This window comes from Diabrotica virgifera, chromosome 10, assembly GCF_917563875.1.
Source record: "Diabrotica virgifera virgifera chromosome 10, PGI_DIABVI_V3a".
NCBI lineage: Eukaryota > Metazoa > Arthropoda > Insecta > Coleoptera > Chrysomelidae > Diabrotica > Diabrotica virgifera.
The window spans coordinates 127,080,255-127,105,573 of NC_065452.1; the positions used below are offsets into that span (position 1 = coordinate 127,080,255).

At 34.1% G+C, this 25,319-nt stretch overlaps 1 protein-coding gene across 2 annotated transcripts in view; it reads left to right on the forward strand.

Annotated features, from left to right (window-relative positions):
* The first annotated feature begins 14,125 nt into the window (after positions 1 to 14,125).
* Positions 14,126 to 25,319, forward strand: part of LOC126893164 (solute carrier organic anion transporter family member 74D) — an 86,951-nt gene continuing 75,757 nt past the window's right edge. For both annotated transcript variants that reach the window (XM_050663115.1, XM_050663116.1), the window contains exons 1-2: positions 14,126 to 14,293; positions 24,175 to 25,045. In XM_050663115.1, the coding sequence (XP_050519072.1) occupies positions 24,271 to 25,045 (775 nt within the window). In that variant the 5' untranslated portion in view covers positions 14,126 to 14,293; positions 24,175 to 24,270. The remainder of the gene's footprint in view (positions 14,294 to 24,174; positions 25,046 to 25,319) is intronic.

Sequence of the window (25,319 nt, forward strand, 5' to 3'; positions counted from 1 at the left end):
AAATTGTTTATAAGCCAAAAATGACTATTTTAGTAAAATGTTTTTGAAATGATAAAAATTACTTTTTAATGATTTTTTTAAATGCATTGAAAATATGACTATTCTTCTTTCATGTTGTTTCCACAGAATTGCTATATCATTATTTTCTGAACAATAACATTGCGAAAAACATTGCTCTTTGGTACCTATAAACAAATCGAATAAAATTTAAACTAAATGACGAATCGTCTTAAAAATTTTTGTGCATTGTGTGGACTGTTTAACTCGACTTTTCTTGCAATATGAAAGTCTTAAATTCATTTTCGCAAAAGTTATAACAAATTTTTTATTTTCGAAATTTTAGTTTTATTTTGCAATATCCGAAGCAACAAATGATCGGACCAAAATTCAAAAAGCGCTATTTTAAACGTTGGCTCATCTACTAAAAGAAAAATATTATAAATAAGATATTTAGTTGCCCTATTTTTACCTGTAGCGATTTAAACGAAAAAATCCCATTTTTGACCCTTATTTGTTAATAACCAAATTTCTCGTCCAAACTGTGACGGGCATTTTTGTATTTATAATGTATTAGGTATTCAGGGTGTTTCATTAATAATGGTCCATATAGTAACTGGAGAAACCTTAGCACAAAATACGAAGATTTAACCTAAAACACTTAAATAAAATGTGGTTTCTTACCGAGTTACAGGGTGTTTTATCTAAAAATTTAAAAATTATTTTTGCTTAGCATTTTAAAACTATTCGACGTATGCTTTTAACACTTGGCAGCAAGTATAGATACTGTACAAAGGACTAAATTATGTTAACCAAACGTTTCTAGCTATTACCAGAGGCGTACAACGGAGGAAAGTGAATGGTTGACCCTTTCCAAATTCTACGCCACTGGCGGAATTGCTATTTTAGTTCAATTTTTGGATTCTCCAATACTTTCTATTAAAATATTATACTCTTCATTCGTAACGATAAAGTCATTAGATTTCGAGATCTTTGAAGTTAAAAATGAAACGAGACGGTTATTTTGATTAATGGATTGTGTCGTTTCATTTTTAATTTCAAATATCTCGAACACTAATCATTTTATCGTTCCAAATGAAGAGTATATTATTTACATAAAAAGTATTGAAAAATCAGAAAATAACACTAAAATAGCAATTCCGTCATTGGCGTAGAATTTGGGAAGGGTCAACCAGTCACTATCCCCTGTCGTACGCCTCTGGTAGTAGCTAGAAACGTTTATTTATCTTAGCTTAGTAGGGTGTACAGTACTTACACTGTCTTCCAAGTATGATAAGGATACGCCAAATAGTTTTAAAGTGCTGGGTACAAATAATTTTTAAGTTTTAACCATATGAATGATATTTATAAATTAATCAAAATAACTTTGCCGTTTTATATTTAACTTCAAATATCTCGAAAACTAATGCATTTATCGTTACCAATAAAGAGTATATTATTTACGTAGAAAGTATTGGAGAATCTAAAAATGGTACTAAAATAGTGATTCCTCCAGTGGCGTAGAATTTGAGAAGGGTCAACCATTCACTATCCCCTGTCGTACGCCTCTGGTAGTAGCTAGAAACGTTTGTTTATCATAATTTAGTAGGGTGTATAGTAGTCGCACTTTCTGCCAAGTATTAAAAGAATACGTTGAATACTTTTAAAATGCTGAGCAAAAATAGTTTTTAAATTTTTAGATAAAACACCCTGTAACTCAGTAAGGAACCACATTTTATTTAAGTGTTTTAGGTTAAATCTTCGTATTTTGTGTTAAGGTTTCTCCAGTTACTATATGGACAATTATTAATGAAACACCCTGTATAGTACCCAAAAAAACCCATTTGCAACCTGGCTGCTCAAGTGTCCCGAACATTGTATATTTTTGCCTTATTTCCGTGGTGTAATATAATACCTAGACTGCGCGCTGCAATCTAAAACTGTTCCCCTAGTGCGACAGAAGAAAATGTGACTTTCCGATTGTCGCTTATTTGATAAACCAAATTAGTCCAAATTAGCGATTAGTCCAAATTCTAAAGACAAAAACAGACTTACGAATAATAAGACTGGAATCAAAGTGCACAAATTGTAATAGATAACGAACCCAGTCCAGAAATTGAAATCAGGAGAGATGTTAGGCAGGGATGGATCATGTCTCCATTACTATTTAATGTATATAGGGTGAGGCAGATAACTGGCTTATTAGAAATATCCCGAGAACTAAAGGCAATAGAATCATGAAAATTGGAATAAAGGGGTTTTGAAGGATGATCTATTAAATGAAAATTTTTTTCATCTCTTTGCAACTTCCGGTTATACCGAAAGTTGCTTATGACTTCGTTTTTTTAAATGACACACCCTGTATATTTTTACATTTTTGAATTCTCTTCGATGCCTTCTTTCTTAAAATATGAGGTTTTGTAATATTATACAGGGTATTTTAAAAGATAATTACGTTTTTTTATTAATTTCGTAGCAACATTCACACCCTGTAGAATTGTAGTAGTTTGACATCTAAAACTCTACTATATTCTACTATTGTTAAGAGTCATTAGTATAGCTAAATTTTTAATTTTAGTATACAGGGTTGGTCGAAACTCGGAATGAGTATTTTCTGAGTTTTCTTAAATGGAACACCCTGTATTTTTGTGTTGTAGTGAAATGATATTTTATAGTACTTTTTTTTTCTTAAGCATTCCCTATACCTAACTGCTTTAATTTGTGAGTTATTGGTGATTCAAGCTAAACATTAATTGCAACAAAAAATACGTAAAATTTTATTAGGTTGGCCGTGAAAATATTAAATCCCAAATAATTTTTCAAAAATAAATACATATTAATCCAGACTGGTCCTTAAAATTACTAATAATGGTTTAGCTATCAAAATACCTACGTAGTTAAGATTGTTGGTGCGATTAACAATTAAGCACAAATTAAAGCAGTTAGGTATAGGGAATGCTTAAGAAATAAAAAAGTACCATAAAATATCATTTCATTACAATACTAAAATACAGGGTGTTCCATTTAAGAAAACTCAGAAAATATTCATTCTGAGTTTCGACCAACCCTCTATACTAAAATTAAAAATTTAGCTATACTAATGATTCTTAACAATAGTAGAGTATATTAAAAATCATTTGAACGTAAGTAGAGTTTTAGATGTCAAACTACTACAATTCTACAGGGTATGAATATTGCTACGAAATTAATAAAAAAACGTAATTATGTTTTAAAATACCCTGTATAACATTACAAAACCTCATATTTTAAGAAAGAAGACATCGAAGAAAATCCAAAAATGTAAAAATATACAGGGTGTCCCATTAAAAAAAACGAAGTTATATGCAACTTCCGGTATAACCGGAAGTACCAAATAGATGAAAATATTTTCATCTCTTTGCAACTTCCGGTTATACCGGAAGTTTATATAACTTATAACTTCGTTTTTTTTTAATGGGACACGCTGTATATTTTTATATTTTTAGATCCTTTTCGATATCTTCTTTCTTAAAATATGAGGTTTTGTAATATTATACAGGGTATTTTAAAAGATAATTACGTTTTTTTATTAATTTCGTAGCAAAATTAACACCCTGTTGAATTGTAGTAGTTTGACATCTAAAACTTTACTTACGTTCAAATGATTTTTAATATACTCTACTATTGTTAAGAATCATTAGTATAGCTGAATTTTTAATTTTAGTATACAGGGTTGGTCGAAACTCAGAATGAGTATTTTCTGAGTTTTCTTAAATGGAACACCCTGTATTTTTGTGTTGTAGTGAAATGATATTTTATAGTACTTTTTTATTTCTTAAGCATTCCCTATACCTAACTGCTTTAATTTGTGAGTTATTGGTGATTCAAGCTAAACATTAATTGCAACAAAAAATGCGTAAAATTTTTTTAGGTTGGCCGTGAAAATACTAAATCACAAATAATTTTTCAAAAATAAATACATATTAATCCAGACTGGTCCTTAAAATTACTAATAATGGTTTAGCTATCAAAATACCTACGTAGTTAAGATTGTTGGTGCGATTAACAATTAAGCACAAATTAAAGCAGTTAGGTATAGGGAATGCTTAAGAAATAAAAAAATACCATAAAATATCATTTCATTACAATACTAAAATACAGGGTGTTCCATTTAAGAAAACTCAGAAAATACTCATTCTGAGTTTCGACCAACCCTGTATACTAAAATTAAAAATTTAGCTATACTAATGATTCTTAACAATAGTAGAGTATATTAAAAATCATTTGAACGTAAGTAAAGTTTTAGATGTCAAACTACTACAATTCTACAGGGTGTTAATTTTGCTACGAAATTAATAAAAAAACGTAATTATCTTTTAAAATACCCTGTATAATATTACAAAACCTCATATTTTAAGAGAAAGAAGACATCGAAGAGAATCCAAAAATGTAAAAATATACAGGGTGCCCCATTTAAAAAAACGAAGTTATAAGCAACTTCCGGTATAACCGGAAGTTGCAAAGAGATGAAAATATTTTCATTTAATAGATCATCCTTCAAAACCCCTTTATTCCAATTTTCATGATTCTGTTGCCTTTAGTTCTCGAGATATTTCTAATAGGCCCTTTATTTGCCTCACCCTGTATAGTGAAGCCATGTTTGAAGAAGTGTTACCATCTCAAAGTGAAGGAATAATAATTAAACGGAAGATCTATTAAGAACATAGATATGCAGATGACATCGTGATTATGGCAAGCTCTGCTGAACAACTCCAACTACTTCTAAACAAAGCAAACAGTTTCTGTGAAGAATATGGACTGAAAATGAATATAAAAAGACCAAATACATGATAATAACTAAGAAAACAAACAAGCATACATTTGCGAAATTTACCGGTTGATAAATACAAATACCTAGGAACTTGGATTTCAGACAATAATGATCAAACAACAAAATAAGGGCCAAAATAGAAATAGCAAGAAATACGTTTGTAAAAATGAAAACAATTTACGACCTTAGATTAGAACTGGGAGTAAGAGCTTTGAGATGCTACGTGTTCTCGATACTGCAATATGGACTTGAAAGCTGGACATTAAAGCAATAATACATAAATAAGCTACAGTCGTTCGAAATGTGGTGTTACAGAAGGATGCTCATGGACATAGAAGAAAACGAACACGGAAGTATTGCGAGAAATAGGCAAAGACGACGAAATAACAAACACAATAAAAATAGGAGAGAGACACGTAATAAGGGGACAGTAAGACTGATAATACAGGGAAATATAAGAGGCGGAAGGAGTATAGGAAGAATTTAAGAGACTGGTTTAAATGCAGTTCTATAGAACTCTTCAGAGCAGCTGTAGATAGAGTAAAGATAGTGATGATGATATCCAACCTCCGATTGGGAGACAGTACTTAAAGACGAAAAAGCTGATTAGTAAGAGATGCATACCCTGTTTATACTTTTCTCTGTCGCAATGGGGGAACAGTTTTGGATCATAGCGCGCAGTGTAGGTATTATGTCTATGTATTTAAATAAAATACCTCAGAATGGGAGAGAGTAATTGATAGACGGATGCGTGAAGGAACCGAAATAACCTACATGGCAGATCAACAACAGATACAAGAATTAGTTTACATCAAGCTGGTCAATTTTGTTTACATTGATACGAGGATGATTGTTGTGTTGCCTATCCACATCATGATTTTGTTTGAATTCCAAACCAAATCTTTCGCTCTCATTTTCACCCAGCCAGCCGTATAAGGCTGGGTGAAAATCTGATTTTCTCACTTTCACTCTCATTTTCTTGGCTGTTAACGAGGGCTATAACGTCGGTAAAGCGTAGATTCTTTACGTTTCGGCTTTTTTCCGATCCTTCAAGCGCTCTCCTTAAAATATGGTCTCTGTAGATATTAAACATTTGTGAAGATAGTATACATCAGGGCCGTAACTACCATTGGCAATGCCCCGGTTGGCCCTTTTTCTTTGGCCGTGCATAAATTTTAACGAGGAATATAAAAATATGTGTTTTAAAAGCCGATCCCAACGAAATATTTTTTAAAAAGATCTTACAGGGGCACCCTAGACCTCAACATAAAGTTTTAATTTTTCAGGGGCCCCTGAGGCCTGGGCGAAGCTGGGGCCCCTGAGACCTTAACATAAAAATGTAAATTATTACTTAGGAAATTAGTTATTTCCGCGTAATAAAACCTAAAATGCCATTGGAAGAGGGGGCCCGGGCTAAGCTACAACAAGTCTAGGAAGGGATACCTCAGGGGAGTATTTAATGGCCCGTACCATATAATATTTTTGTTTCAGATTTGCCAACAGATGTAAGAACATTGTAGCCGAACAATGTAATTAACATTATAGTATATTTTTTATGAAAACAGAAAAGATGTTATATTGATGGTACTTGCAAAATTATTTAGCTTAAAATAAGGTGATTTCGAAATTTTTTTGTGTTGGTCTAAAATAGCAATATGAAGGTACAAAAAATTTCAGTCATGGAATGCATTAAAATGCGTTTTCAAGGGGTTAAATGTCAACATTTTTCCGGAATCCCCCCTTCCGCTGGGGGTAAACCCCCAGACCCCCCGGTAGAGGGCCCCCAGATGACGTTTGCCCCGGGGCCCCCAACATCGTAGTTACGGTCCTGGTATACATCCTTGCCTGATACCTTGTTCTGAGTGGAAAGTGGCAGAGGTTATTATTATAATAAATACAGGTAAACTTCTACTAAGGTATATCGTGTCGGTTCATTATCCCTTTATTATCTGTTATCTCCAGACTCTACCAATAACTTTTTATTTATTTGCTCTGTTGTCTTTTTAGACATGTCCCAGACTTTTGGTAAAGTTTAGTATGAGGGCCTAAAATTTATTACTTCCACACTAGTATTCAGAACAATTACAATCTTACATGTTGGACATACATTTTAGAAGAAAAGCAAGATCCAAATTCAGGTCTAAGCGCCGGACTCCACTTGCGATTTGTAGTCGCGCGATTGTTTTGTCGCGAAGATTGAACACATTGTTTCAAATACGAGTCAATCCATTTGCGACTAAATAATCGTGGATTGACTTGTATTTGAAACAATGTATTCAATCTTCGCGACTAGAAAATCGCAAGTGGAGTTCGGCGCTAAAAGAAATTTGGGCTGGAGTAGCACAAGGTAGTGTAGGTACTAGGCCCAATACTTTAGCTATTGTACACCAGTGATATTCTAACTTATTTTTGGATCTACGGTGAGAGTATCGATTTTAGACAGCCCTAAGCACAAACTAATTGAACAGGTTGGTAACAAAACTGCTTTCTTGAGAAATAAATAGCACCTTGTCGTGTACCTGCAATATCGATGCATTAAAATTTCATCTATACAGTTCTATCAGTACTGCAATATGGACTTGAAAGCTCGACATTGAAGCAAGAACACATGCAGGGTGTCCAGAAACTCTACCGACAAAAGAAGACAGGAGATTTCTCAGATAATTCTAAGACAATTTAACCCAATTCATCCAGTCCGAAAATGCTTCCTAAGGGAGCTAGAGCTCTTTGAAGATGGTGCCATGTAATTAGTTTTTCTTCAATACCTCCAGAACGCTTCTGTTTAGACAAACGAAAATTTGTATACATATTTACTTTCCAGAAATAAGTCGATTCCATCCATTGCGAATTTCTAGTACCGGTCATAGGCGTCCGTTTTGGGTAGGGCAACGGTTATTTTATCGCTTAACATTTTGTCTTCAACTTGTAAGCATTTTTGATACTGGATTATTAAATTGTGAGGTATTCTAGTACTAAAACGTACTCTTACTTTAAGTCGGTAGTACACACCGTTTTCTATAAAAATCGATTTGAAAGTTTTTAGGTTTGTGAATTTGAAAAAAAAAATTGAAAAAAAATTAAAAAAAACGATGTATTTTACCAACTTTAAGCAAGAGTAACTTTTAGTACTCGAATATCTCATAATTGAATAATCTAGTGTCAAAAATACTTAAAAATTAAAGACAATAAAGTTATGCTATAACGTTTTTACGTTATAGCATAACTTTATGATCTAACATTAACTCCATGATAACTCTGGCAGTTGCCATTAAGTCATTGAAATGTAAACAACTCAATTTGGATCCCACGTGTTGGGAAATCTCAATACATTACCTTAGGGCATTATCCTGGTTGCCATGTGACCATCACAGGGCTTTTTATTGAAGTATGCACTTTTAAGGCATCTATATTAGGTATATGTAAAGGGGTTCTACCCGGATATTTTCCTTTTTTGGCTCAGCTAGCATCCAGTTTATCGAACACTGATGATGATTTTTTATAAAAATCGAAAACGTTTTGTTGTGATGTAGCCCTTTTAAGGTATTTTAATAAAAAAATTTTGGACATCTTGGATATTAAAGCACCCTAATATGTCTGTGTAGATTTTGGCGTTCGATCCGACCATCACTTGTGACATCGTTGCCGTATCCTCTATTTTTTCATATTATCACATTACAATTTTTGTGATATTATACACGAGCGTGACACCCTCAAAAAAGCGCTTAGTTTTCGAGATACTGACCACAGAGGGATGAATGGCTAATTTTATTCATACTTTATATTTTCGAGGGTGCTGAAAACGAAAATGAAGTTGATTTTGAATTTTATGTGGGGGAACATTGTCAAAATCGCAATTTTAACCTAAAAATGAAAAAAAAAAGAAATCACGTTTTTTGCGTTTACCTCGCTACAACTCTGTTACATTTTAATATTTTTTTCTGAAATTTTTACACTATATGTATAGCTGTAACATTTCTGAAGAAAAAGGTATCTGCCTCAAGTTTTTAGTCTTGTCATGATAAAGGTTATGAATTTTTCAAAGAAAAAGGTGCGGATTTGTGCATTGCAAAGTTTAATCGCAAAAGTTGTGTGACGAAGTTTAAAATTTAGCTTCTAAATCTAAAGTTTTCTTGTAAGTTTTAGATCAAAATGTTTTATAGAAAAAAAAATAGTGCAATTTTTAATGTCAACATTAGAAATCCCCAATATAACGCTTATTTTTTTAGGGACAGACAATATAGGTCTAATTTCTCACATTTAGTACTATCCTTGGATTATAAGCTTTCATTTGACACCTCATTTGTCATTTTACCTAGTATAATGACGGAGAAGTAAACGTTATTATTCTATTATTCTTGTAGGTACATTTAACATTGATTGAAATTATGAAAGAAATATATAGAAAACAGCATGGCAACACTGCGACCCACAAACATAAAAATTCAGCCACATTCAGCTGTGCGTTACATAGGGTGCTTTAATATCCAAGATGTCCAAAATTTTATACCTTTTACAAAGGATTTCTTTCCAATTTTGGAATCGATTCATTTCTGGAAAGTAAATAGGCATACGAATTTTCGTTTTTTTTTTAAATAGAAGCGTTCTGGAGGTATTTAAGAAAAACTAATTACATGGCGCCATCTTCAAAGAGCTCTAGCTCTCTTAGGAAGCATTTTCTGACTAGGTGAATTGGGTTAAATTGTCTTAAAATTATCTGAGGAATCTCCTGTCTTCGTTTGTCGGTAAAGTTTCTGGACACCCTGTGTAATAAGCTATACAGTCATTTGAAATATAACTCAAGGAATTGAGTCTGTCTTGCTCCATGGTTGATCTTATAAGTAGGTACGTTTTAACCGTTTAGGTAAGTGTTGAAAAGGAACGCCCCGCCGAGCAAACTGTGACAGCAATGGAGACAAACATGCGCAAGGCGATTTCGACGTTAGGAAAAACGGCTTCCAAATTATGAGCCTGACTATACAGGGTGTCCAGAAATTCTACCGACAAACGAAGACAGGAGATTCCTCAGATAATTTTAAGACAATTTAACCCAACTCTCCAATTCCGAAAATGCTTCCTAAAGGGAGCTAGAGCCATTTGAAGATGGCGTCTGGTAATTCGTTTTTCTTAAATATCTCCAGAACGATTCTATTTAGAAAACCGAAAATTGGTACACGTATTTGTATTCCACAGATAAATCGATTCCATCCATTACACATTTCTAGTGCCGGTCATAGGCGTCCGTTTTGGGTAGGACAACAGTTATATTATCGCATAACTTTTTTGTTTTTAATTTTTAAGCATTTTCAGTCTGGATTATTAAAATGTAAGGTATTATGGTACTAAAAGGTAAATACCCTTACTCTAAGTCGATAGGATACACCGTTTTCTAGAAAAACCGATTTGAAATTTTTCGTTTTTTGAATACTTATCAAAAAAAATTTCAAAAAAACTATTTAGAAAAACGAAAACTGGTACGTTTAGTTATATTCCAGAGATGAATCGATTTCATTAATTGCGAATTTCTAGTGCCGGTCATATGCGTCCGTTTTGGGTAGGTCAATGGTTATTTTATCGCATAACTTTTTTGTGCTTAATTTTTAAGAATTTTTGACACTAGATTATTAAATTATGAGGTATTCTAGTACTAGAGTGTACTCTTGCTTTAAGTTGGTAAAATACACCGCTATTTTTTGAAAAAAAAATTTCAAATTCAGGAAACGAAAAATTTTCAAGTCGATTTTTCTAGAAAACGGTGTGTCCTACCGACTTAAAGCAAGAAAAGTACCTTTTAGTACTAAAATTCCGCATAATTTAATAATCCAGTGTCAAAAATTCTTAAAACCTAAAGACAAAAACGTTATGCGATAAAATATCCGTTGTCCCACCCAAAACTTACGCCTATGACCGGTACTAGAAATTCACAATGGATGGAATGGGATGGAATCGATTTATCTCTGGAAGATAAATATGTGTACATACCAATTTTCGTTTTTCTTAGAAGCGTTCTGGAGGTATTTAAGGAAAACTAATTACAAGACGCCATCTTCAAAGAGCTCTAGCTCCCGTAAGAAGAATTTTCAGACTAGGTGAATTTGGTTAAATTGTCTTAAAATTATCTGAGGAGAAGAATCTCCTGTCTTCGTTTATTGGTAGAGTTTCTGGACACCCTGTATACATACCTAATAGCATATTTGATATACTAATTTTTTCAGAAATTACGTCTTCTTTTAATAATTCGGAGAAATGCAAATAGTCTTGTGGAAAGAAATCTTCCAGATCATCCTGTTAGCATTGTTGTAGGTGTAGATACTTGGCTCTTTCTATTAACTTTTCGTGGGAACTTTCTTTCATGGTAAAAAGGATTCTAAATTTTTTGAAAATATTTTCATATGCTTCATATCTTTTGTTCAATTATATCGTAACTCCAAGTATAGAAACGTATGTTTCTACCTTTAATAATTGCTCCCTGCCAGTCAGAATGGTGTCACCATCCCTATTTTCATCTGGAAAAAGTTTATGTCTTCGATTTCTTTGTCCACTATCTATCATCGTAATTTTCGTCCAAAGTGTTTTCAGATTTGTTAAGATACGTTTCAAAGACATATCATAAAAATTGTGGTTTTCTTTGAATTCTAAAGGACCGCGCTAATCTTTTGTTTGTTTAGTATATATCTTATCAACTACCTTCCACTTGTATTTGTGAAAACGGCAGTGGCGGATCTGGAAATTTGCCTTGGGTGGGGAAATTTGCCTTAGGGGGAAACTTCCAATGAAACATCAACCAAAAGACAAAAAAGATAAACCCAAACCACATAAAAGACATAAATAATAACTTATAAGCATTATTTTCCCTTTATTTTCTTAACTAACGTGTTTGCTGGGTCGAATCTGTCAGTAATGTGGCTTAAGTTTCATGTCAGCTAATATACACGCAACGCAAAAGTCTAAGGATATTTTAATAATTTGACAATACCAATGACAGAAATTTCATGACCATATAAATTTGCTTGTACTATAATTGTTGATACAGACACTCACTTCTTATCAAAAAAAAAATTGTAAAACTGATAGCAATACGTGTTTTATAATGTTTTTTATAAGGGACAAAAAAATCGACATTTTTATGTTTTGTTTATTTTTAATTTTAGTCACTTTATACCATTCTTGCTTAATAGGTGAGTTAAAGATATTGTCTTTTTACCATGCAACGACAACATTTAACGTTGGAAGAGATGAATAGAGCCGTGGGCTTCCTTCAAGCTGGTATGCGACAAACTCAAGTTGCTGACCAGCTGGGTATCTCCCAAAGCGTCGTAAGTCGTTTGTGGCGTCGGTTTAGAGACACTGGGAGTCCAGCCGAGCAACATCCAGGGCGTGGTCGCTCTACAACCGTCGCTCAAGACCGATATTTAATTTTAAATGCCAGAAGGCTGCCAAAAGTCACAGCACCCGAGCTGGTTAATGAAGTACAGCTTGCACATAATGTAACAATTAGCCGCAGTACTGTGAGGAATCGTCTCCATGAAGCCAATCTTCGTATTCGGCGACCACTGAGATGTCCACATCTATCTAGAGGCAATCGCGCTGCAAGATTAACCTGGTGTCAAGAGTTTCAGAATTGGACTGACAATGACTGGACCACAGTTTTGTTTAGTGACGAGTCTAGATATGGATTTCATCCAGATTCTCGTCGGACAAGAGTTTGGAGACGACTCGGAAATGGAGAACGATTACGACATCTTCAAGAAGTGTATGCATACAGAGGTGGTACATTAATGGTATGGGGCGGAATCATGATTGACGGAAGAACTGACCTCATTTTCCCACGTGGCTTTCTCAGAAGTCAGCAATATTTGGACACTATTCTTGAACCTGTTGTGCGCCCGTTTGCTGCTGCTGTTGGAGAAAAGTTTTACTTTAGGCATGATAACGCTCGACCACATGTTGCGCATATTGTAACAAACTGGTTGGATAACGAGGGTATTGATGTATTGCCGTGGCCAGCACAATCACCGGACTTGAATCCCATTGAGCATGTATGTGACATGCTCCAACGAAGAATTACTCCACATATGGGCAATATCTATAATGAGTTTCAATTAAAAGAGCTTCTGAGAGAACAATGGACACAACTACCTCAAGCAGACATTAACAATGTGATTCGGAGCATGAACAGTAGATGTAGAGCTGTGATAAACCAACGTGGTGGCCATACTTTATTTTAAGTTTATATTTCGTATTTTTGACATTTTATGGTGGTATGTGAAACATGGGTGATTTGCAATATATTTTTTTTTCTCCAATTTTCTGTTTTTTTTTGCAATTTATGGTTTTTGACATATTAAACAACAATTTAAACTACAAATTTTGTATTACTTTTTTTTAAGTTGATTACAGATAAACAAAATACGTCTATTTATAAAAATATCCCTAGACTTTTGCGTTGTGTGTATTTTTATGTTTCAACCATTTTTTTTATTTAATTTGGGACCCTGTATTAGGGGGGAATTTTCCCCATTCTCCATCCCTATAGATCCGCCACGAATACGGTATACGGTATACCCCAGTATTCGACGAAGTTTCTATATTATGAACGTGTAGAAATTTATTAGGAATACTTTTGTAAGCGTAGGATGTTTTATTTTTTGCGTGAAAACGAAGCGTCGTATAAAAAAACGTGAGGATAGATTTTTTGTCAGAAATTAAACGAGGAATTCAAAAATAATTTTTAATTTGAAATATCTCAGTACCTAGCGTACTATTTTTTTCTTTCAAAAATTTCAGACCATTACCCGTACGCGCGCCAATGGTGAATATAAAGTTCTTAATCGTATGTAAAAAATGCACAATAACTACGTCTTAAAACCCACCAAATTTCATTTGCATACCTCAACCCGTTTTAGAGTAATAAATAAATCGTCAGTTTGTAAGAAAAATTTTAACACCCCGTATCTCGGAAAAGAAGCATTTGCGGACATATGTTTATAAAGCAAACAGTCATTTTTTTTCGCGTACCTATAATTACCCCTTAAAGTTTGTCATACTTATTTATTAACACCCTGTATAGCCAAACACTGAAAAAAGTATAAGGGAATGGGCTAGAATAAATAAATATGAATCCAAAATAATAGTTTTTGAAACAACAATTCACCCACCTTCAGTAAATACGAAATACGACTATGAAATACCTACGAATACAACAAAAAATATACGCGAGAATAAGAAAAATGGGCAGAAGTGAATGACCTATTATTAAATTCCTTTTCTCTTGCGGTCTTGACGTCTACAAGCATGCGTTAAGTTCGTCAATAAATATGTTGCTAACTTCACGCACATACAAACTCGATATTTGTTTACATGTGAAATGTGTTATGTCTGGTATGTGATTTGGTGTCAGTGAAATGTTTACGATTTGCATGTATTAAAGTACCGGTGTTTTTATTTTTTAATTTAGGACAAAATATCCTAGGTCTTCCTTGATTACGGGTAAGTTGACAAGAATAAAACTCTTATATTTATGCTTATTTGACCAGTAAGTAATTTTTGCCGAATATCATTCAATAATACCGATAATTTTGATGAAATTAAATTACTTTTATCCCTTAATTAACTTTCCCTATTTAGAATTTACAGTAAAATTAAGGAATATGGAATATATTATAAAGTTAAAGTTTTTTCTGCTGTTCTGAAAACACTAATTATGTTTACAAAACTTTTTTAAATTAGTTTTTATATATTTTTTATGAAGTATGTAATTAATACTTCGATAGTTTAACTCGAAATCACAAATGATTATTATAGGATTCTCTAGACTTCTAGACGATGTCTTGATAAATGAATTTGACTTGTTGATCTAAAATAGAAATAAACAAAAATGCAATAAATAGGTACGTAAGAGTGACATCTACATATGAAAAGCAGAGTAGAGAATATAATGTAAGATCAAAATGCTAAAAACTGCAGCTCAAGTAAAAGTTCCCAGAGCAAAAACGTGTAATGAAAGAAAAAGATAAAGATACACACTGAATAATCCAGAAAGAAAACCCCTTAGTTTAGAACAAAAGCAACAATGAAATGTGAAGAAAAATTAAAAAGACAGAAAGACACAATGCAAAACAAAAGAATATTACGCAAATACAAATAATAATAATACTAATAGTCCCCCGTTTTATACCGCTGACGCGGCTTTGGGATTATAGCAGTGCATGTAGTCTGCTATATCTAGAATCTAGGGCCTACGGTATACAAGGAAGGTATCAGGGCCAGTGCTACGCTTCAGCCGCTTATTATTCCCCTGGTTTTACCCAAGGTACTCATTTTATTCAGGCTAAATCGACCTGGAGCCTATAGACATTTTAAAAATGTCTGACTGTTCTCGCTGCTGCTGGGATTCGAACCCTGGCCTACATGCATGGAAGTCAGACATCCTACCGCCTGAGCTATTCCGGCCCTAAAACATACGCAAAACATAGGACCTATCTTAATTTATAAAACTTAAATTACTGAAGAATCTAGAAAGAAATACAGTATTGGGTAGAGGACATGATCTAACATTAAAAGGGAAGTATGGATGGAAACTCTTGAAGAAAGGGGTCTAGGTTCCATTAAAATATATATTCAGGGTGATTCATTAAGAATGTCCAATCTCTGAGTTGTAGATTCTAGACCCCAAAATATTACTGTTAAATCCAAATCCAGGGTGTTTTATTTAAAAATTTAAGAAATAATTGTACCCAGTACTTGAAAACTACTTAATATATCCTTATCATACTTGGCAGAAAGTATAGGTACTGTACATCCTACTAAATTATGTTAAATAATCGTTTCTGGCTACTACCAGAGGCGTATGAAACGGAAAAATTGATGGTTGACCCTTCTCAAATTCTACGCCACTGACGGAATTGCTATTTTAGCATAATTTTTTGATTCTCCAATACTTTCTATGTAAATAATATACTCTTCATTCGTAACGATAAAATCATTATTTTTCGAGATATTTGAAGTTAAAAATGAAGGGGCACAGTACATTCATCAAAATAACTGTGCCGTTTCATTTTTAACTTCAAATATCTCGAAAACTAATGATGTTACCGTTAAGAATGAAGACATTATTTACATAGAAAGTATTGGAGAATCGAAAAATTGAGCTAAAATAGCAATTCCGCCAGTGGCGTAGAATTTGGGAAGGTTCAACCTTTTACTGTCCCCTGTTACGCCTCTGGTAGTAGCCAAAAACGTTTATTTAACATAATTTAGTATTGTATACAGTACTTAACTTTCTACCAGGTATGACAAGGATATGTTAAATAGTTTTAAAGTACTGGGTACACATCATTTTTAAATAAAACCCTGTAACTCAATAAGAAGCTACATTTTATATAAGTGATTTGGGTTCAATCTTAATATTTTGAGGTCTAAAATCTACAACTCTACATGTCTACTTAAGTTGGCAACATATGAAAACTTCTTTATTATTAATTTTACGAAAAAAATTTATTCTTCATAAAAAGTTCTGCATGCTGTAAAACCTAAGATGCAAGCATCAAATATTAAATTTTATCAATCTTATACGAGGTATGTCAAAAATATGAATTTCACTCAAGAGTAAAGTACCTTTATAATTCACAATATTTCAATAAGAAGGATGTAATTGCGTATTGAAACATCGTTTTTAATTCCAAACAATTTTTCGATAACAATTTTCAATATTGTGAAATAAAACTCTTGAGCGAAAGTCATATTTTGTTACATATCTCGTATAAAATTGATAAAATTTAATGTCTGATGGTTATATCTCAGATTTCAGACTATGCAGAGCATTTCATGAAGAATAACTTTTTTTCTTAAAATTGGTAATATGTAACAAAGTTTCCCTTATGGTTTCAAACTACGCAGAAAACACTGTATATACAGGGTGTTTCTTTGGAAAAGTAGCATACGTTAACTGAAAAAGGGGGACACTTGGGCGATCTCAAAAACCCCACATTTAATGGGCCTTACTTCATCAATAACAAAAATACGGGGTGTTTTATCTATTTGGCCAACTTCTTATTGGGTTCATAACTTTTTAACCACACTGTATATTTTCTTTGTATGTGGCACGCGAATATTCTTTAAGATGTCCAATCGATTAATTCATTTATTCCATTATAAGAAATCCAGGTCCGGATTAAAAAATATTACGACCCAAAAACAACATATCATGTACCTATCTACATTAGATTTTTTTTTAAATGGATCCTGCATTTTAAAAATGGACAAAAAACTAAATTTAGTGGTATACCTACTTTCAATTTTTTTTTCTACTTCACATAAAATTTAGTTTAAAATTTTTTCCAGAAAAAACACTGCCGATCAAATTCAAATGCCGAAATTCAAATTATACTACTAAATTTAGTTGTCCATGCTCTTAAGTGCAGAATCCATCTATAAAACATCTGATGTACAGGGTGTTGTTTTTGGGTCGGAAGCTTATTCCAATATTTTTTAATCCGGACCTGGATTTATTATAATAATAAATACATTAATCGATTAAACACCTTAAATAATATTCGCGTGCCAGATATAAAGAAAATATACAGTGTGGCTAAATATATATATATAAAGCCAGGTTCCCTTCCGTCAGCCAGGACTTCCATTTTTTTCGATCTTCCCAGTCTCCGTCTTCCAATTCTTTCTTGGACATGGCTTCGTCGACTTCATTTTTCCAAGATCTTCTCGGTCGTCCTCTTCTTCTCGTTCCTCTTGGGCTCCATTCTGCAACCTTGTTTATCCAAGTGTTTTCTGCTTTGCGTACGTGGCCGTACCGTTTCAGTCTTCTCTCGTCTATATATTGCAGGGCATCTTTTTCCACTTGCATTCTTCTCCTTATCTCCTCATTTGTTATTGTGTCTCTTCTGGTGAGACCACAGCATCTTCTCCAGTATTCCATTTCGGTTTCCAGAATGCTTTTTTGGGTTTTTTTGTTTATGACCCAAATTTCTGCGGCATATGTCATGATGCTTCTTACTATTGTTTGGTATATCATTCTTGTTGTTTTTCCCTTGATGTTCTTATTCCAGATTACATTATGGAGTTGTCTGATGCAAGATCTTGTTTGTCCCAATCTACTTTTTATTTCTGCTTCTGTTGTTCCATTTTTTGACATTATAAAGCCCAAATTTTTAAAATTCTTCGTTCCTTTTATTTCAACTTGTTCTTCTACTTCTAAGTTTTTTACGTCTTCTTCCGATATTACTAAGTATTCCGTTTTCTTCATATTTATTTCCAGGCCCACCTTTTTGTATTCCTCTTTTAGTTTTCTTACCATGTAACTGATATCCTCTTCATCTTGAGCCATCACCACCTGATCGTCTGCGAAACACAATGTGTGGAGATAATCGTCCCTTATCGGTATTCCCATACCGCTACACTTTGTCTTCCAAGTTGTTAGTGCGTGTTCTAAAAATATTTTAAATAGAGTCGGTGACGTTGGGCATCCCTGTAGTAATCCTTTTGTTGTTTTGAAGTTAGCAACTACCTTGTTTCCGATTTTTATATTTACTTCATTTCCACTGTACATGTTTTTGATTGCTTGTGTTAGGTTAGGTGGTATCCCTATTTTAGTCATTGCTTTGTACAGTTCTTTCCTTGGCACGGTGTCGTATGCCTTCCTAAGGTCTATAAACGCCATGTGTACATCTTTGTTCTTAGCTCTTTTTTTCTCTATTGTCTGTTGTATTGTATGGATATGATCTAGACATGATTTCCCTGCTGTGAAACCTGCTTGTTCTTCTCCGATTTTACCTTCTATATTCTTCTCTATTTTGTTCCTGAGGATCCTGCCATACAGTCTTCCCATTGTTGCGATAACGCTTATCCCCCTGTAATTTTCGCAATCTTTTCTGTTACCTTTTTTGTATATCGATGTTATGTATGGCTTCCCGCCATTGTTTAGGGATGTCCTCTCCATTTATTACTCTTTCCATGATTCGGCATATCATTGTTCTTAATTTCTCTGTTCCGTATTTGATTAGTTCCGCCACAATTCCTCCTGGTCCTCCCGCTTTATTGTTCTTCATGGAATTTATTGCTTGTTTCATCTCTTTGTCTGTTATGACTATTTTTTCTTCCTCTGTGGTCATTATTTTTTGTTCGTCTCCATCGATGCTGAATTCTGGTCTTTGCTCTATCAGTAGATTTTTATAGTGGTTCTCCCACTCGTCGTCTGGTATGTATTGTATAAAAGTTTTCTCTTTCCTCTTAGTTCGTAATGATTTCACAATTTTCCAGGCTTCTGAACTTCTTGTTCCTCCCATATTCTGTTCTATACTTCTACATGACCTTTCCCATTGTTCATTTTTTTCTTTCGTTGTAATAGCCCTAACTTCTCTGTTCTTATCTCTATATTTACGGAGGTCTTGTGGATCTTTTGTGCTTAGGTATTTATGGTATAGTTCTTTTTTTTTCTTTTATTTTCTCTAAGATGTCTTCGTGGAATTCCCATTTGTAATTTTTATCTCTTGTATTTTCTATTTCTCCTAGCGCTTCCAGACCTGCTTGTATTATGCTTTCTCTTATGTGTTCGTATGTACTGTTGATATTCTCCTCAAAACGAAATTCCACTAGCTTCTGATCTAATCTTCTTTGGTACAAGTTTCTTATGGAGTCGTCCTGAAGTAAGTGTATCTTCAGTCTTTTTTTTGTTGGTAATTCTTTAGGTGGTTCTTGGTTACTCTGTGCACTTTGGTGTACCCATGGTAGTTCTAATCCTGCTATCAGTAGTCTATGGTCGCTGCCGCATTCTGCTCCTCTTTGTACTCTTACGTCTCTTATTCGCATTGTGGTTTCTTTCTTCAGTATGACGTAATCTATTATCGACTTAAGGTTTCTTGTTTCTTGAGTCCATGTGTACTTGTGAATGTCTTTATGTTCAAAAAAGCCGTTGGTGATTCTGAGGCCGTTCACCTCACATAGTTCTGTAAGTCTTTCTCCATTGTCGTTTCCAACATCTTCTCCAAATCTTCCAATTGTTTGATCATTTTCTTTTTTCCCAACTCTGCCATTCAGATCTCCTGCGATGATTATTTCTTCCCTTTTTTTGACCTTTATGATTTCACCTTGTAGCGTATCCATGAAGTTTTCCTTTTCCTTGATGTTACTGTCATCTGTTGGACCATATACTCCTAATACCACTATATCTCTACCGAATAAGGTCATATGGACTTTTATAATTCTTTAATTTATGGGCTCCCACGATTTGATGTTCTTTTTATACTTTTCCTTAATAAGAATTCCTACTCCTGCTTTCGCTCTTTAATCTTTATCAACTCCACTCCATATGTGTATTATATCTCCGATTTCCTCTATGCCATTTCCCTTTTTCTTAGTTTCACTTATAGTTAATATGTCGACATTCATCTTTCTGATTTCTATTAAGAGTTCCCTGTATTTTGTGTTCCATCCTTGAATATTCCATGTTCACATCTTGATTCTTCTCTGTTTCTTCTTTTGTTTTGCCTTGCTGACGTTTTCAACTGGACTCTGAAGATCTATAGAAAAATTGCCCCCCCCCCGTATCCGTTGGGGCTCCCTCTTAGAGAGGTGTGGGTTACCACCCGGGGATATTTTCCGCGACTTTTCATTTTGCCATTTTTTCTTCATATTTCCTTTGGTTTTTACATGTGTTCGGTTGTTTAATCCTGAACGCCATAACCCCCATTTGGAGGGCCTCTTGTTCAGCCGCCCATTCGTTTGCAGCCGCCCACTCTGGGTCAGTCGCTGCATGTTTAATTTTATACGAACGCTAAAATCGGGGGGCTAAAAAGTTATGAACCAAAGAAGAAGTTCGCAAAATAGATAAAACACCCAGTATCTTTGTTATTGATGAAGAATTATTGATTGAAGTAAGTATGGGAGTTTTAAGATCGCCTAAGTGCCTCCTTTCTACAGTTATATAAGTTATATGCTGTAAATAATATATTAAAAGCATAGACAAAGTTTTAAGACATATCTACAGACCAGAATTGTAAGAAGTACTGGACAAAAAAATAGGAAATTGATCCATCTAGATATAAAAGCAATTTTGAAGCAACAAAATGATTAGACCTTCTTCTTCTTAACGTGCCCTATCAAGGCCCCTTGACGTTGGCGATTAACATGGCGAAACTGTCTCTGTCTCGAGCTATTCTAAATAGGTGTTCTGCTTTCTTTATTCCTGTCCACTCCCGGATATTCTTCAACCAAGAGGCCTGCTTTCTACCAATTCCTCTGCGTCCTTCGATTTTACCCATCATAATAAGTTGAAGAATATTATACCGGTCTCCCCTTACTACGTGTCCAAAATAGGTCATCTTTCTATATTTGATTGTATCAAGCAGCTCGCGGGTAGCATTTGCTCTCTTAAGGACTGCCACATTTGTCAGCATAGCCGTCCATGGTATTTTCAGTATACGTCTGTGCAGCCACATTTAAAAGGCGTCCAAACGGTTAATGGTGGATATTTTTAATGTCCATGCTTCGACACCATACAAGAGGACTGACCAAATGTAGCATTTAATCATGCGCTTTCGAAATTGAAGTTGCAAGTTATCATTACAGAAGAATGACCTCATTTTTAAAAATGTCGTACGGGCTATCTCAATTCTACATTTTATCTCTTTATCTGGATCTAGTTGTTCAGTAATATGGCAACCAAGATATTTAAAACTGGGTACTCTTTGAATTATATGACCATCAACATATAACCGTGAATTTTGATGGGCCAAACTCTCTTCCCACTGTGTCAATGGCATTTAAAAGGTGTTGTAATCCATTCATATCATCACTTAAAATAACTGTATCGTCTGCAGATCTGATTGTATTTATCATAATTCCATTAACTTTCACACCCCATTCCAAATTATGCAGCGCTTCCTTAAATATTCTATCTGTATATAAATTGAATAACAATGGGGACAGTATACAACCCTGTCTGACACCTCTTTGTATTTTGCATATTTCTGTGATTTTCCATTTATGCAAGCTGTCGCTGTTTGACGCCAGTATAATTTTTCTATGGTTCGTACATCTTGAATATCAACTCCTTTATCCTTTAATATTTTAATTAATTTGTGATGTTGTACTCAATCAAAGGCCTTGTCGTAGTCAATAAATACAGCAAAGACGTCTTTTCTTTGATCTCGGCATTTCTGCAATAACACATTTAGTGCACAGAGTGCGTCCCGGGTTCCCAGTCCATTTCTAAAGCCAAATTGTGTTTCATCTTGGTCTTCTTCACATTTATCTCTGATTCTACTGTGGATGACACGTAGAAAGATTTTCAAAGTGTGGCTCCTAAGGCTTATCATTCTATAATCGCTACAGTTTTTCGGACGTTGTTTTTTGGTAGGGTTATGAATTCGGACTTTAACCAATCTTCAGGGATATCACCAGTCGAATAAACATCATTGAAAAGTTTGACTAGTATTCCGTATTCCAATGTTTTCCTCATTTATGAGCTTTAACATTTCTGTAGGTATGTTGTCGGGACCAACGACTTTCTTGTTTTTTGCCAATTTTATAGCATGTAGTATTTCTGATTTTAGTATTTCTGGTCCTTCACCTTCATCTAAAGTCTCCAGTTCTTCGGGTCTATGATCATTATACAGTTCATTTATATAATTATACCAGGTAGTTCGAATTTCGTGTTCGTCTATTATCATTTTTCCCGACGAATCGGTTATAGTATGTGGAGTTTTCTTATGATAAAGATCAGCTATTTCTCTAACTTTTTTAAACATATTAAACGTATCATGTTTTTCATTCAACTTTTCTAATTCCTTGCATTTATCCTCCATCCATTTTTCTTTAGCTACCTTTATTTTTTGTTTAATTAGTTTCTGTTTTTCTTTGTATTCTGTCTTGTTATCTTTCAGTTTTCTTCTCTGCTCCATCAATTCCAGGATTTCATCAGTCATCCATTGTTGTTTTTTGTGCCTCTGCATCTTTGTTGTATATTTTTCTATTACTTTCCAGGTAAGATCTTTAAACGTGTTCCATATTTCTGTATTGTTTTCATTTGTTGAATTCTTTAGCTGATTATTCAGGTCATTTTCTATTAACGTTTTGTTGGATGCTGATTATGTAATTTTGGTGTTTTGGGGCTTTCTTCGACTTTTTTGAGCTTCACTTGGATGTCAGCTATTAGAGGGTTATGGTCTGAACCGATATCTACACCAGGATATGTCGTTGATCTCTTAACACCATTCCCCAAAAACTTGGGGAATTCTTGTTTACTAGAATATAATCTATCTGATTTCTAATTATATAAAGTGAGTTATCTCCTGGTCCCTTCCATGTATATAATCTTCTGTTGTGTAATTTGAACTATGTATTTGCGATTATCATGTCATGTTCTTGACAGAACTGGTATAATCTATCGCCTCTTTAGTTGTGTTCACTACGAGGCGCCAAGCCTTACTCCGATCAATGTATCGTACCCAGGATAACCCAGGTATCCAATACCAGGTAAAATATATGCAATGTTTTAAATACTGCCGGCAAACGTATAAAGTTGTGCTCACTACGGAGAGCAATGGATTGTATCCTCGCTCCGACCCTTGCTCCCTGGTATTTATATTCGTTATATTCGTGAATTCTCGCATTTAAAATAAATCTTCTTCTTCAGGTGCCGTCCTCGTTCCGAAATTTGGCTATCATCAAGGCTATGCGTATTTTTGATACCATAGATCTAAATAATTGGCAGTTGCTGCACTTGTACCAATCTCTTAAATTCTTCAACCATGAATGTTTTCTTCTGCCAATGGATCTTTTACCTATTATTTTTCCCTGAATAATTAATTGTAGTAGTAAAATAATTACATTATTTTAAATGCGAGAATTCACGAATATAAATACCAGGGAGCAAGGGTCGGAGCGAAGATACAATCCATTGCTCTCCGTAGTGAGCAAACCCTAACAAACACTGAGTAAATACGAAGGGACGACAACAATAATACTAGGGCGTGATACCTCGTTGTGAACATGAATCTGCTTCAGACAAGGATACGATGCGATGGATACGATCATATGATACTAGGCGAGGATGCAATCCATTGCTCTCCGTAGTGAGCAAACCCTTTCATTGCTCTCGCCTAGTCCATATTCACCTACCAAGTAAGATCTTCGTCCTTGACCAATTTTCGCGTTAAAATCTCCAATAATAGACCAGGGATCAAAATATAAATGATCTTAAATTAACTATACATAAATTATACATTATTAAATCTTTTTAATATCGCCTAAAATATATGTACTATATTGCTATTATTTTCTATATCCTGTTAATTTATTTCATTTCATAATAAGTACGTTTTATTATCTGTATACATTAAAACTGTTATTTTCAGATAATCCACACATCTTAAAACGCATTACCTCAAAGTATAATAAACTAACTAAAGAAGACTCAATTAAGATAGATATTTTATAAAATTTCAATAATAATGGAGATGGAGAAGCCAATCAGTCACATCGATGTAACAGACGAAATACCTGAAGAACTAACTGGTCTGACACAAGAAACTAATAGCACATATAGAAACACGGACAACGAGATGATCTGTGGCTTAGGACCATGTGCCCCAAACTGGCTACAAAAATTTGCCTCCAAACAGTCATTTCTAGTGGTTTTTTGTATAACTTGGGTGCTTCAAGGGATGTACCACACTTACTTCGTGAGTGCCATAACAACAATAGAAAAACTATTTCAAATCCAGTCAAAGATAACGGGTATTATAATGAGTGCCACAGAAATCGGACAAATAGGATCATCTTTGCTGTTAACTTACTACGGAGGACAGGGCCACAGACCAAAATGGATTGCGTGGGGTATGGTTTTGTTCGCAGTTTCCTCATTCACATGTTCCTTACCACATTTTATTTACGGTAGGCATCTTATAAATGCTAACGAACTGACAGGTATCGTAAAAGACCCCAACATATGCAAGGCAAAATCCACACCATCCACACCATTCCTAGAGCTTTCAAATGTTACTAATATTACTAGAGTAGATAATTTTACAAAGTATGATCCAGAAGACTGTTATGAAGAAGTTATTACCTCGGGATATCGCTTAGCACCCTCAGTGACAAATATTGTGTTAGCGATATTCTTTATTAGTTTATTGGGCGTTGGTATGGGCCAGACAGCAGTATATACCTTAGGGATACCTTACATTGATGATAATGTAGCTAGTAAAGAGTCACCATTATATTTTGGTAAGTTATTTTTATGTAGATATGTTCGTTTGTCTAAATTAGTGAATTATGTTCATCAAAATACAGTGGCAAAAAAATCTGGAATCTGAGGATTTTTGAATTCAAATTTTGACAGATATACGCAGGTTACGGGTGTGTTTTACAAATATTTGACTTTCTGTATCATTTATAGCTATTTTTTAAAAGTAATAAGCTCGATTAGACAAGGAGATTCTATCTCACCCAATCTATTTACTTTAGCTCTAGAAGATAGGTTTCGAACTTTAAAGTGGCA